Source organism: Tachysurus fulvidraco, chromosome 23 (assembly GCF_022655615.1).
Source record: "Tachysurus fulvidraco isolate hzauxx_2018 chromosome 23, HZAU_PFXX_2.0, whole genome shotgun sequence".
Lineage (NCBI taxonomy): Eukaryota > Metazoa > Chordata > Actinopteri > Siluriformes > Bagridae > Tachysurus > Tachysurus fulvidraco.
The window spans coordinates 9,620,252-9,634,221 of record NC_062540.1 but is presented as its reverse complement, the minus strand read 5'-3'; the positions used below and the strand labels follow the sequence as shown (position 1 = coordinate 9,634,221).

At 39.6% G+C, this 13,970-nt stretch overlaps 1 protein-coding gene across 4 annotated transcripts in view; it reads right to left on the bottom strand.

Annotated features, from left to right (window-relative positions):
• Positions 1 to 13,970, bottom strand: part of ndrg3b (ndrg family member 3b) — a 57,330-nt gene that overhangs the window by 25,499 nt on the left and 17,861 nt on the right. For all 4 annotated transcript variants that reach the window (XM_047807057.1, XM_027144905.2, XM_027144906.2 and 1 more), the window contains exon 3: positions 8,719 to 8,751. In XM_047807057.1, the coding sequence (XP_047663013.1) occupies positions 8,719 to 8,751 (33 nt within the window). The remainder of the gene's footprint in view (positions 1 to 8,718; positions 8,752 to 13,970) is intronic.

Here is a 13,970-nt window from a genome sequence, read left to right as displayed (position 1 = left end):
CACTCAAGGTCAAATGCTTGAAATAGTTTTTCTTCAATAGAAGAATGTCTTCTTTCCCATGAAAATCATTTTAAGGATATTTCTGAAGTACACATAGTATAGTAGAAAGATTAGACTTGTCGGCAGCAGAGGAGTACCGTTGGGATTAAGTCGTTGGCAAATCAGCTCTTTTTAATGTGATATGCAGCTACGTTTAAACTCCAGCCAAGCTCTTCATGGTGGTGTAGCCCAACTTGATGGTGTATGATCAAGGCCTACTATAGAACGATTTTTACTAGCCAGAATATTTAGTAAGAATTGTTTAAACTTTCCAAATCACTACACACTGTAAATTGAGAAAACAAAGACTCTCAACAGACAATATAACTAATAATACATTTTGTGCAGGGACTCTACAGTATGTATATGTATAGATTTAACATTGGATAAAAAGGTTGCTGGCAGGCAGAATGAAAAGTATATTAAAAACTTTGCTAGATGATAATAAACATTAACTTGTTTCCTTGCCTTTATGAGGAATGGGTGTAACACACTAAGCAGCTCACCATACAGTCTCCAGTTCTTAGCCTTGACAGTTATGTTTCAGGGCAACCAAAACATGGGTGTGGGCAGCACACTACAGCTCTCCATTACTTTCTGTTCTTTGTAATGAATTTATGACTCATATACACCTTTAGGAAAAGTGGTTTTAAACTACACATTTTCCACCATAGTCTCTTAGTACAATGGTCTAAGAATAACTACTGGTACTCTAGGAGAAAGTCAATGAAAGCTTGAGCTCTTGAGCATTTCTGAATATTATGAGATGCCATTGTGGCAAGATAAACTACATGACATTCTTTGGAATTTGCAGGGCATGTCATGTGAAACAGACCATGTGTTAAAGCTATAATAACAAGCTTTAGATAATCCAGTGAATCACACAATTCTAAGCAGACCAGTGTTGAACTGTGGACCAGAACAACAAGCCTGAGATCGTCTGAGAGACGCAGTCATAATCCGAGCCCAAGCAAACCCTGGTGCAGATGAACTGCGGTGAGAATTACACAAACTACAGGAAGTGTTCCAAAACAAGACATGCTATTATTAGTTGAAAGAGGTGGAGAGCTGCATTAATGATTTTTCTCCTATGGGCCTTAAAAATTCTCCACAAACACTTCACTGAAATATTAATGCACTTCTATACCATTAAATATTTAGTTATTATTTAGTGTAATAATCTGGGGTTTTGGGGGGCACGGGGGCTTAGTGGTTAGCACGTTCGCCTCACACCTCCAGGGTTGGGGGTTCGATTCCCGCCTCGTGTGTGTGGAGTTTGCATGTTCTCCCCGTGCCTCGGGGGTTTTGTCCGGGTACTCCGGTTTCCTCCCCCGGTCCAAAGACATGCACGGTAGGTTGATTGGCATCTCTGGCAAATTGTCCGTAGTCTGTGTGTGTGAGTGAATGTGTGTGTGCCCTGCGATGGGTTGGCACTCCGTCCAGGGTGTATCCTGCCTCGATGCCCGATGACGCCTGAGATAGGCACGGACTCCCCGTGACCCTAGAAGTTTGGATAAGCAGTAGAAAATGAGTGAATGAATGAATTTGGTGTTTTCATACACAAAAGTCTCACATAGTTTACTCAAAGATTGGTGAACTAAAGAAAGTTTGTCCATTGAAAGTTTGTCCATAGTTTTGTGGACTGAAACACCTTGTTGACTGAAACAGAGATAGCAGAGAATTGGTTCGAGCTGACAGAATGATTACAGTAGCTCAGCTAACCACTCTATAGAACCTACAACAGGTGTGCACTATAACAGTGGAAGTTGACATCGGGTTTTAGTTCTGACAACCAACAACAGACAGGCAAGTCTGCAGTGTGCACAGAATCACTATAACAGGACAGCTGAAGATTGGAAATATGTAACTGATCCATACTGAGCTCGTCATGGACTTCAGGAGGGAGGGAGCCCTCCGGTAGGTGCTTCAGGAGCTTCTGGACAAAAAACAGAAACAGCTTTTTCCCCAAGGGCTGTCTCCCGATGACCGCCCCCCACAATCTTTAAGTGGCATCTGAGAGACAAAGCCAAAAACCAGCTCAACATAAATCACTGCTATGAAGAGCATACAGATATTACTTCTAAAACAAACGAACATAATGCATTACAAATACTAATCTGTCAGTTATTTTTATATCTAAGCACCCAACATGTCATAGAAAATCTCCTTTCTGTTAAGATGGCCACTTATCGTTGTACAAGTGGATGTTGCTCAGCACACCGACAGGTATTAGAACAACAACTTGTCTCAGAACCACAATGTTGAAACTGTTACACCAAAATGTTGTGTGAGAACAGTTATACATAGAACATGTGACCCAGTTACAGGAGGGGGGTCCTGATCCCCAGATGGATAAACCATGACATTTAAGAGTCAACATAAAGCATACACCAAATCAGTTCCCCAGGATGCACCTGGGATGGAGAAGAGTGGGCAAAAGTACAAAGGGCTTCCCTGTGTTCGTGTTTGGTGAGGAGAATCTCCCCTGTTAAATACGCCTCTGCAACAGAACATACCCTACTCATGAGCATCAGACTGACTGTGTGTGTTCTTGCATGCAGAGCCACATCAATGAGCAGGTGTATCCTGTTTTACAAGCAGTTGAGAATGCTCCAAATTTGTTAAAATGTCTAAATAAGGTGCGAACCAAGACACACTTTGTTCACACAAAAATGTCAGATGTGTTTTATTTAAATAGTTTTCACCAACAGAGGGCAGCAAACAATACAATTTATAGTCAAAATTTATTTATTATTTATTTGTTTGTTTGTTTATAACAACCTAAAAATATAGCTTTAGGCCATCTCCTGTTATTTATACATTAATGAAGCAAAATCTACTAAGAAAATATCAAATTTAGGTATCATTTTGCTGCTCATACCGAGGATATGGAAGATATCCATCATTTTATGAAAAGAGACTATAGTTTTCTCCACATTGCCTCCGTACCTACACAAGCCTTCTTCTATCTGCATCTCCTTTAGCTTGTGCCAGAAGCTGTGTTTATAAATATCTCTGTTGACTCAGCCAGTCCTGTGCGTCACGTCAGCTGGAGCTTTAACCTGCACATGTACACAAGTGTGAGTACTTTGGAAATGACGACTGTTTTTTCACCTCACTAAAAGGCAAGGCTTTCACATAGGACAGCACTTTACATTTATTGCTTTTACATTTATTTGGCAAAAGCTTATGTCCAAAGTCACTTACATGTGACCCTGAAAGAAAGACACGCATTACGCTGTGCAACTGAGACTGAAAAAGATTTAAAATCCACCCTAATGTTTAGAATGAACATGTGACTGTAAATAAGGTCTGAGATTTATTTAATGATGACCCTCTGAGATTACTTTTTTTTTTTTTTTAATTTTGAGCCATGTGGCAGTGGTCCATTTTAACTTTGGTTAGCGATTTCCCACATTACCCAAAAGGCAGATAGATACCTGCTGATAATGATGCTAGCGGTAATTCACCTCTACATAAAAGAGATCGATGTGGCAGTGATTTAGTCCTTTAATCTGTCCAGCTCTGTCACCTACACATCTGTATATTGTGCCTAAATAGATAAGGTTTCAAAACCATGTCCAGTTAAGGTCAAACCTGGCAACACCTCTTCAAAGAAGTGTAATTTATACTTTACTACTCCAAGTCCAGTTAAAGCCATTCAAACCTCTCTACAGCTCCTCCAGCAAAGTCACTCAAAAAGTACTCCTCTTCCTCCTCCTCCAGCAAGGTCACTTAAAAATTACTTCTTCTCCTCAGGCAAGGTCTCTCACAAATTGCTATTCGTCCTCCAGCAAGGTCTCTCAAATCTTACTACACCATGTCCAGTTAAGTTCATTCAAATATTGCAACAACTCTTCAAGCAAGGTCATTCAAACCTTACTGCACCTTTTCCAGCAAGACCATTCAAACTTTACTTTTACTTACACACACACACACACACACACACACACACACACACACACACACACACACACACACACACACACACACACACACACACACACGCAATACCAATCCAGTATTGACATTAATTACACCTAAGTGATGTATGTATTTATTATGTAAATAACGTAATAAATAAAATCTGGATGAAGCCAATTTTTCAACCAGCCAGATTAATAGATAACGAACCTTAAATAAAAAAGAGATACATGGCAGAAGCAGCAATATGAAAACATGGTCACAAGTTTGGTTCTGACAAGTTTTCAGGACAAAATTTGATCTCCAAAAGACCAAAAGATACAGAGACAATTTGGGCACTTGCAAAGACATTTTTTACCATCAAGCAAAATATAAATTCATACATTAACATGCTTTAATTAAGCTGTGTGTCTTAAATTCATTGCCTTTTGTCAGTCTTCGCTGCAGTCATGCTGCCCCCTGCTGGAGGAGACGGACAGGCATCCAGCATGATTGCATATTTTAGACTCTGCTACGACTTGGAATTACAGATAAACAGCAATAATGTATAGCCATTCACTTGGTGATTTCATGCACTTTAAATCATCATCACTGATTACACAGTGGGTGCTTTTTTTTCAGGAAAGGTGTTGGCAAATCAAATCCGACCCAAACTGCCAAAACAAGTCAAAAATGTTAAACTGTTAAGCTGTTGGATAATCAGTTTCATATATTAATAAATTCCTTTTATAAAGAAATAGATTTCTTTAATAAATTGATGGGTACTCAGGTCTGTCATATGTGCTTTACTCATGTGGCCATCTCACTATTTGGCATTTTTTTGCAAAATTTGCCTAAAGCCAGATTTGACTTGCTTCCAGCAAACACAAAGAAAAGGTTTGCTAAAACTAAAATACAACAAGAGATGTGTACCTACGCTATGTCGCTGTGTAGCGAGTGCAAAGGCACAAGATGTTAGAGGTTGAACATATTAATCTTAAAAATCTCTCAACTTTACCACAGTGCACAATCACATGGCTATAAACAGATATATTAGTAACTATCACATCTATAATAACAGTGTGTGTATTGTAGTTAGCTGTATTGCAGGCTACATTTCCTGCTTATATGGGGATTTATTAGTATATTTACCGACCATTTGTGCCCTCAATAGGTATAATACAGCATAACATTTCTTTAACATTACCAACCAATGGCTGAATGAAAATTATACACTGGTTTAATTCCAACATAAAGACCATTAGTACAAAACGGGATGAAAAACTTCAACAGTCATCAACAGTGAATTTATGCAATTCATACACTGACAAGCCAACAGACAAAATAATGAGGTAACTAATACAAGATATGCAAATTGCTGAAGTTGCTAACAAAGATCTTTCGATTGCCAGAGACGCATATAAGCGCCGTTCACATTGAAACTGTAACGTGTGTTCACGTACATCACAGACCACCTGCTCATGTCTGCACGATTGGATTCTAACACATTTATCTTCATTCACACCTGCATTTAAAGCTGTCGTCTTGTGATCTGTTCACCCAAGACAGATGTACATACTAGGTCTGAGTGGTAAAGGTTTTGTCTGATGCTCAAACTAGTTAAGTGAAATCATTGTTTGCAAAAACACTTGTTTTGCATTTACCGATTTTAGAAAGCAAGGAAAAGCCAATCAGTCAATCAATGCAAATGTCAATCAACACGTTTTTCTTAATGTGTGTGTGTGTCTGTGAAATGGCTCCACACTATGCTCTGTTGGCCAGACCGCGTCATTACAGATGTGTGCTCCTGGAGGCTATATTTAAAGAATAATACATATTTATTAGGATAAATCAGTCAAAAGGTGGCCAGTATAGACTACAGCTGTCTCCTTAACATTCATGAACACAGTCAGGACTAATGACACTGCTTGAATAATCATTAAGCATCTTCTTGACTTCTTGAACTTAAAAAGAAATGAGCAGAAGACGTACAGGCTGTAATTTACTTGCAGCATCCTGCCAGCAGTAGTGAGTTTACCAACAAGCCCCATAAACACACAAATTCTCTAATTGGGCCAGGTTTTGTAGCAAGTTTTATTTCCATCGGTGAGATGGGAGTGACACTAACAGCTAAAGTGAAGACACAGTCTTTATTGTTCCAAACTAACAGAGAAAAAAGCGATCTGAAAGCAGGCGCATACCGTCCCCTCCGAAAGTACTGGAAAACATGGAAAACTATACACCACAATAGGAGTTCAAGATCAGAATTTCAGCTTTCGTTTCCTGATATTTATGTCTAACGTTGGTTTCTTTCTTTTTTTTCAAAACATTACAAATTGTTTTATTGCTATCCCCATGGCTAGTGCAATGGCTTTAGTTGATTTCTCCTTTACTCAGCTTCAAAAAGGCTTGCTTTTCTCTCACAGACAGTCTTACAGGTGAAACCCAAAAACCAAACATTGACATTCAGAGCTACTGACAATCAGTCTAATAGAGCACACCTCCGTGAGAAGACATACCTGTAAGTTACATGTTCCAATATTATTTGATGTCTGTGGGTTTAATCAAATAGTGCCAAGTTGTTTCATACATTTAGATGTACAGTATTTTCCGCACCATAAGGCGCACCGGGTTATAAGGCGTGGTGTCAGTTACGGGTCTATTTCTGTACTTAACCCAAACATAAGGCACACCGTATTATAAGGCGCATGCTAAAACATACGGTCTACAAAAAAAGGTAACAGAAGCAAAACAGTGAGTTTAGTTGAACTTTATTCTACTATTTAACAATACACAAACATTATTTTTTTAATCAATCTTTTCCCACAAATGCATCAAAGTCCTTATCTACTGTGTCTTCTTAACTTGGCGCAGTACATTTTCTTGCTTCTTCCACTTCCGAACCATAGATTCATTGATGTTGAATTCTTTCGCAGCTCTATTCCCATTTACAACCGTGTATCTGATAGTCTGTAGTTTGTAATTGTGCCTTGTAAGCATCTGATTTTTATTGACAGATGGCAAACCAACTTAAGGTGCATTTACCGCCACCTACTGGACTGGAGTGTGGAGCGCGTAATGGTTAGGGAGAAACAAATGTTGGTTTGCTACATACCGGTAGTATACCAACCGGAGGCGTGGTGGAGGTAAGCGAACGTACTGTACGTATTACGTAATGTCCTCTGATTGGTTTACCGCTGCCAGCGTACGTAGTGTATGTATTACGTCCCTGTGTCAGCGGGAAATGGTCCGACAGTCAATCAAGTGGAGCGCTGACCAAAGTCACACAACATTTTTACAGATTTTTGGAACTCGGTGCACACACAGGAGCACCGGATTATTAGGCGCACGGCCGATTTTTGAGAAAATTTAAGGCTTTTAGGTGCGCCTTATAGTGCGGAAAATACTGTAAATATCAAGAAATAAAAGCTGAAATTCTGATCTTGAACTCATATCATCTTAGCATCTTATATTCATTATTTTTAACCTAAACCAACATGTCTTCAGTGAATAGCCAAAGTAATAAACTTGGCTTTGCTTTTCCAATTCTTTAAGTGGAGACTGTATGTAGACCCCAAATATGATTAATGTGCAGTCATTTTCAATATTGTCTCAAATCACATGTCTAAGATAGTACCTGGAGTGCACGCACACACACACACACACACACACACACACACACACACACACACACACACACACACACACACACACACACACACACACACACACACACACGCACAGTTTTACTTGTAGCCAGTCCTTAGTGGATTTACTGGTAGGTTTTAGGTCACTGTCGTGTTTCAAGGTCCAGTTCTGCTTCAGCTTCGATTTTTTTTGACAGATGGACTTACATGTTCCTCAATCACCTTCTGATACAATTTAGAATTCATAGTGGATTCTGTGATGGTTAGCTGGCCAGGTCCTGCTGCAGAAAAGCATCCTCAAACCATAACACTTCCACCTCCATGTTTCACAGCTGGTATGAGCTGCTTTTGCTGAAATGCCGTATTTGGTTTATGCCCTTTTCTTATGGTCTCCAGATAACTCGATTTTATACAAAGCACAAGAGGTTTATAATAATTTGCCCCGATGTGATACCCTGTAGGTCATTTTATCCATTTTAAGTACAAATGAGTTTTTGAATCTCCCAATATTGTTAGAATGAAGATCAAATGCCCATATGTTTAACTATTTAAAGGCTTTCATGCACTACAAAATAGTGTCTTAATTTGTTCACATGACTGTTTAATGAGGACATCTGAAATGTCCTGAAGAAAACAACAGAATAGATAAGAGAGAAAAAAAAACTAATTAAAAGCTAGTTTGGAATAGAAATGCGAATCCTGACTAACACATGTACTTGTAACATTTATTGCTGACTTATACGTACTTTATTTTTGAAATTCTTTCCAGCAAAACTGCAGCTATGATTTCAAAGGCAAATTCTCTCACTTGTATTCTCTTCCAGTACAACCGCCTACTTAGGAAGCTTTAACGTTCCACCCACACACGCTTTAAACAACCTGCGCACACGCACACACACGCACACACACACACGTTCAAGTTTGTTGTTTTCAGACCCTGAAGCACGGATGAAAGGTTAAACATGAGGACTCACAACTCTGCAGTTATCATGGCAGGCCTGCAAGGCACCGCATTCTGAGACTGAGTAGCTCGAGAGTGAGGAATCAAGTCATTTCTCTCGGCCCGAGAAACAATTACACGATCATACCATGTTACAAGACTGTTGAAAAACATGCAAGCATCACTTACCTGACAGTCGAAATCCTGAAAGTTTCGGCCGTTCTGTGCAAAAATGAAAAAGAGAATAGGAAATTAGAGGACAGACATAGGATCCCTGACTTGAAAGGGAACACGTTCTGATTTGAAGTTCTGAAACCATTCATTATATTCAATGACATGCATATAGCACAGGAGGTTTTATCTGATTCCAGAAGAAGCCTTATGCAAATCTAGTATCCAATGGTAACGTGTTGCTCATCACAGTCTGAGGTTTATCCATGCTGATTGACCCGAGACACATTGCAGAGTTATGAGATCAGGGACGCAGAGACCAAAGCTGATAGCTGAATGAGAGGTGCTGCTATTATAAGGCAAGAGTCTGTGAAAAGTGAAAATTCATGCCAACTGCAGTGCATGTTTTAACAACAACCTAAACAATCCATAAGAAGAACATATTATCTACAATAAATAAGAGAAAATACCACTGGCCAACAGGGAGCATCCCATCTTATCCCCTGACCTATGAATATTTACAGTGCTTTTCTTTTGGAGCAGATTTTAACTTAACACTGGTTTGTCTCTGGGAGCAACAATTATATTAAGCGCTAAAATCCTAAGAAGAAATAATAGAGTCAGCTATAGTGCTTTGCCAGATAATTCAAATGAGACTAATGCTGGCATCGTTTACTGTAACATATGCAATGGATGAGTTTTGGCATTTCGTAGTAGGAAAATGAGTCTACACATAACAGGTGGCAGAATCTCAACTGGCTCTGCCATTCGCACTGTTGCATGTACTGTACAACACCCATTAAAAAAAACAACACTCCTGTTCCATAGACAAGTGGAATGAGGCATAACAGATAGTACAGGATACCACAACCATGTGTCTGGCTGAAGACATCTACCATCTTGACCTGTGTTTTCACGTCCGCATCAAAACCCTCGTCACAGCAAGTCACCCTTTACTGAGCCATGAGTAATGTGCAGGGCAGCCTCACTTTAAAAAGACTTTTTTAATGCCACTGAGAAGAATATTAAAAAAAAGACCACTTGCACGAAATGGTAGAAAGCATGAAATGACACCAATGTAATGTTTGCACACTTTACTGTAAAGATTACTTTTAAAGTTTTTTATTTAAAAAAATACTCCATGGATCAGACTTCAGAACGCTGTGTCTCCAAATGGTCAAATTTTTTTTTTAAATTCACAATGTTTTCCCCAGTTGATATATATACTTGGAGCAGAGTTTACTTCTTTTCTACAACTCCTGTATGCTTTCTTTTGAAGCTTTTCCCTTTGTATCTGGACACCGGTGATTTTCTTCCTCTTCTGAGATGAATTATGTATCTAGACCTTACTCACGGAGCAGATACCAGCAGCTCCTTTTGAAACAGAACCTTGAGAACCCTTTGCCATAGATGTGGACATAATCACAGATCAGCAACATGGAGATGGTTGTGTCCTCCAGCATAATGCACGACTCCCCCTTTTTGTTATCTGAGAATCCTCTCTCCACTGTTGGCTGACCATGAGACAGAAGAAGAGAAAGGACTCGTTTCTAGTGTTATCAGATGAGATGCTATTTACAGTACAGACCAAAAGTTTAGACACACCACCTTTTCAACAGGACAATGACCCCAAACACACCTCCAGGCTGTGTAAGGGCAATTTGACCATGAAGGAGAGTGATGGGGTGCTGCGCCAGATGACCTGGCCTCCACAGTCACCGGACCTGAACCCAATCGAGATGGTTTGGGGTGAGCTGGGCCGCAGAGTGAAGGCAAAAGGGCCAACAAGTGCTAAGCATCTCTGGGAACTCCTTCAAGACTGTTAGAAGACCATTTCAGGTGACTACCTCTTGAAGCTCATCAAGAGAATGCCAAGAGTGTGCAAAGCAGTAATCAAAGCAAAAGGTGGCTACTTTGAAGAACCTAGAATATGACATATTTTCAGTTGTTTCACACTTTTTTGTTATGTATGTATATAATTCCACGTGTTAATTCATAGTTTTGATGCCTTCAGTGTGAATCTACAATTTTCATAGTCATGAAATAAAGAAAACTCTTTGAATGAGAAGGTGTGTCCAAACTTTTGGTCTGTACTGTATATTTAGACCAACATTTCTGTGTGTCTATCAGTAGAAACACCCCATGACAACTGAACGTCTTACAGAAACCTTTGAACCAGTTTCGTCATATTACACTGGCACCTGTGTGGGTCAGACAACATCATGCTGGGATCCAAATAGAGCACTAGCATCACTGTAGGAGACTATGAGGAATGCTTGTCTGAATGATAGCTGACATCACTTTGATTTCCTATATGCCGGGAATACTCCATGAGATCATTTCCTGACTCTTATATCTTCAAAGAAACAAGTTTGAACATCAAGAGTTGAAATAAAACAGATTATCATTACCTTCAAAAATCTGGTCAAGTCTCTGGTGAGGAATGGAATCAACGGCTCTGTTTGATATGTAATCAAGATTGTACTGATGATTCTTGCTAACAGCCAGGATGAGAGGAATTTTTTGAGGCATAAAGACGCAGTTCCCGGTAGTTTCTTCAACCAGTCAGTGATAACTCATGGAAGGTTTTGGCCGTGTTATTAAGGCTTTCTTCAAAAACCCTTCTTCTTGTTGCCGTCTGTGACTAAGAGTTCAGTAAAAGAAGAAGCCGCATTTGTCTCAATCTTGGAATCAGGAAAAAATTCTCAGATTCCTTCATTGGCATTTTGGACTGTTGCTTGGTTGCAGTGAGCAGACAGAAGAATACATCTGCTATGAATGTGGTAGTGGAGCCCAGTGATGTTATGGGTGCTGTCGTGGCTGATGCTGGTATGAGAGAGAGAGAGCAGTTCTCTGTGGTACTGAAGTGGAAGCAATGGAACAGTACAGGTAAATGATTGTTTGTGCTCCTCACAATCCATGTGTGGTTTCACAGCTTTTACTCCTATTGTGCTGAGATTGTAGAAGTTCTTGTTGTCTTGTTAATTACCTTGAAATGGCTTCCAGCACAACACAAAATTAGGGCTCTCCAAAAATGTCTTCATGATAGACCGACTGCTCAAAATTGCTAGACACAAGTTATAAATGTACAGGAATCTAGCAGAAGCATCAATTATTGCTGTTGGCTCATTCCAGTCTGTACAATGTGGAAAAAAAGAAGTAAAACTGCCAACTTGCATAGAAAATCTTCCCATTCTTTACTGACATGCAACATGAGTCAAAATGTATTTAAGATCGCTGGTATTTTTAGGACCTATGGACAAGTGAAATGTGGTAGCTTAGTGCTTAAGGTGTTGGGCTTTTGATTGGAAGGTTGTAAGTTCGAATCCCAGGTCCACCAATCTGAGATCAAGATAAATGTAAAATATACAAATGCCATAAAAATTCAAATGCCTTTAAAAAAAAAAAAAAAAAAAAAAAAAGAACGATCCATAGACACTCTGATATATCAGCATTTCCTTTTTGTTATTTTACTCATTTACAAACCATATGATGTGAAACAGATATTTGCCCCATGCAGCCTTGGGTGAGTTGGAGAAGTCGTGTCATAGGCATCCCAGCTTGGAGAGTATGGACTAAGCCAAAGATGGAGCAATGATAACTATGTCATTAAACTGTACCACCCTATGATGAGCCAATAAGGTTGTCATGTACTGTAAATATCTGCTCCTGATGCTTTAAGAGGGCTCAAGTTCTTTAACAGGGGTTAAAATGCTTTTGCTTGGCCATTCAGCAAGTAAACAATTACTTACAGCCCAGGATGTCTCCCTGTGCAGGGGAAGCCGTGCCTACCGTTAGCTACCAGGCCACAACAGGCCATCCCAATGTATCCTTTCATTAAGAGTAGGCTCAGCTCCATGAGACAGGATCCAACCAAGAGAGCGTCCCCAGGGAACATCTATAGACTGTGCATGTCATCTTTGGATTTAACTGAAACTGATGTAGGTTCTGTCCATTTTACAACGTGGCTGAGTAGAATGTACAGCCATGGACATGTACAATCTGTCTGAATAACTTCAGCTTCACTACCTGACCAGCTGTACACCTTAATGCCAAATCATATCTTCACATGTGAGCTTTTCTTGCAGCTGAGAAAGTCAAAAAAAAAAAAAAAGAGGAAAGTCTAGACACAACACAGCAGCTTGTTATTGCTCCAGCTGCCTTTGTAGAAAGCTGACGCACCACATCTTCTAATGACTTGTTGAACTGGAGTGAATTGCATAGAGCTGCAAGCTGAATCGAATGTTTTGTAATACGGCACAATCAAAGTGGACAAAATAGCAATCCAGGATAACTACAACAGATGTGATTGTCATGAGAACGAAGAATAAAACGGTGAGGACAAGTTGTATGTGTGCTGTATGACAAAAAGTATATCAGAACCTGACTATAGCAACCATATGTGGGCCTGCCCAAAACTGCACAGAAGTACAGAACTGTCTAGAATGCATTTAATTGTTGTAGCATGAAGAAGAAGAAGAAGAAGAAGAAGAAGAAGAAGAAGATGATGATGGAGATGATGATGGAGATGAGGATGAAGAAGAAGAAAAAGAAGAAGATGATGATGATGGAGATGAGGATGATGATGAGGAAGAAGCAAGAGGAAGAAGAAGAAGCAAGAGGAAGAAGAAGCAAGAGGAAGAAGAAGAAGAAGAAGAAGAAGCAGAAGCAGAAGCAGGAAGAAGAAGCAGAAGCAGGAAGAAGAAGAAGGATGCAGAAGCAGAAAGAAGAAGCAGAAGCAGGAAGAAGAAGCAGAAGCAGGAAGAAGAGGAAGAAGAAGAAGAAGCAGCAGGAAGCAGAAGCAGGAAGAAGAAGCAGAAGCAGGAAGCAGAAGCATTAAGAAGAAGAAGCAGAAGCTGAAGTGAAGTGTTTCATTTTAATAGTACCTTTCTCATAATTTACAAACACACAAAATGTACATAGAATAGTGACATTAATATTTCTGGTAATAAGGGAACCAAACATGTCCCGGCATGACAAAGCCCATACACACAAGGCATACTTTATGAAGATATGTCAAGATTGAGTGGTCTGCAGAGCCTTGACCTCAACCCCACTGAACACCCGTGGGATGAAGCAGAACACTGATTATATGCCAGACACAATGATGTGGTATCCTTCATACAGATACAAATAAAAGCAAAGCACAATGGTGTGTCACCTCTACTAAAGCTTCAATAATAATACTATGAGACCTAATGAATATGGTACATCATGTATATTACATATATTATTTGGTACTGTGGTGTGCGTGTGTGCGTGTGCGTGGA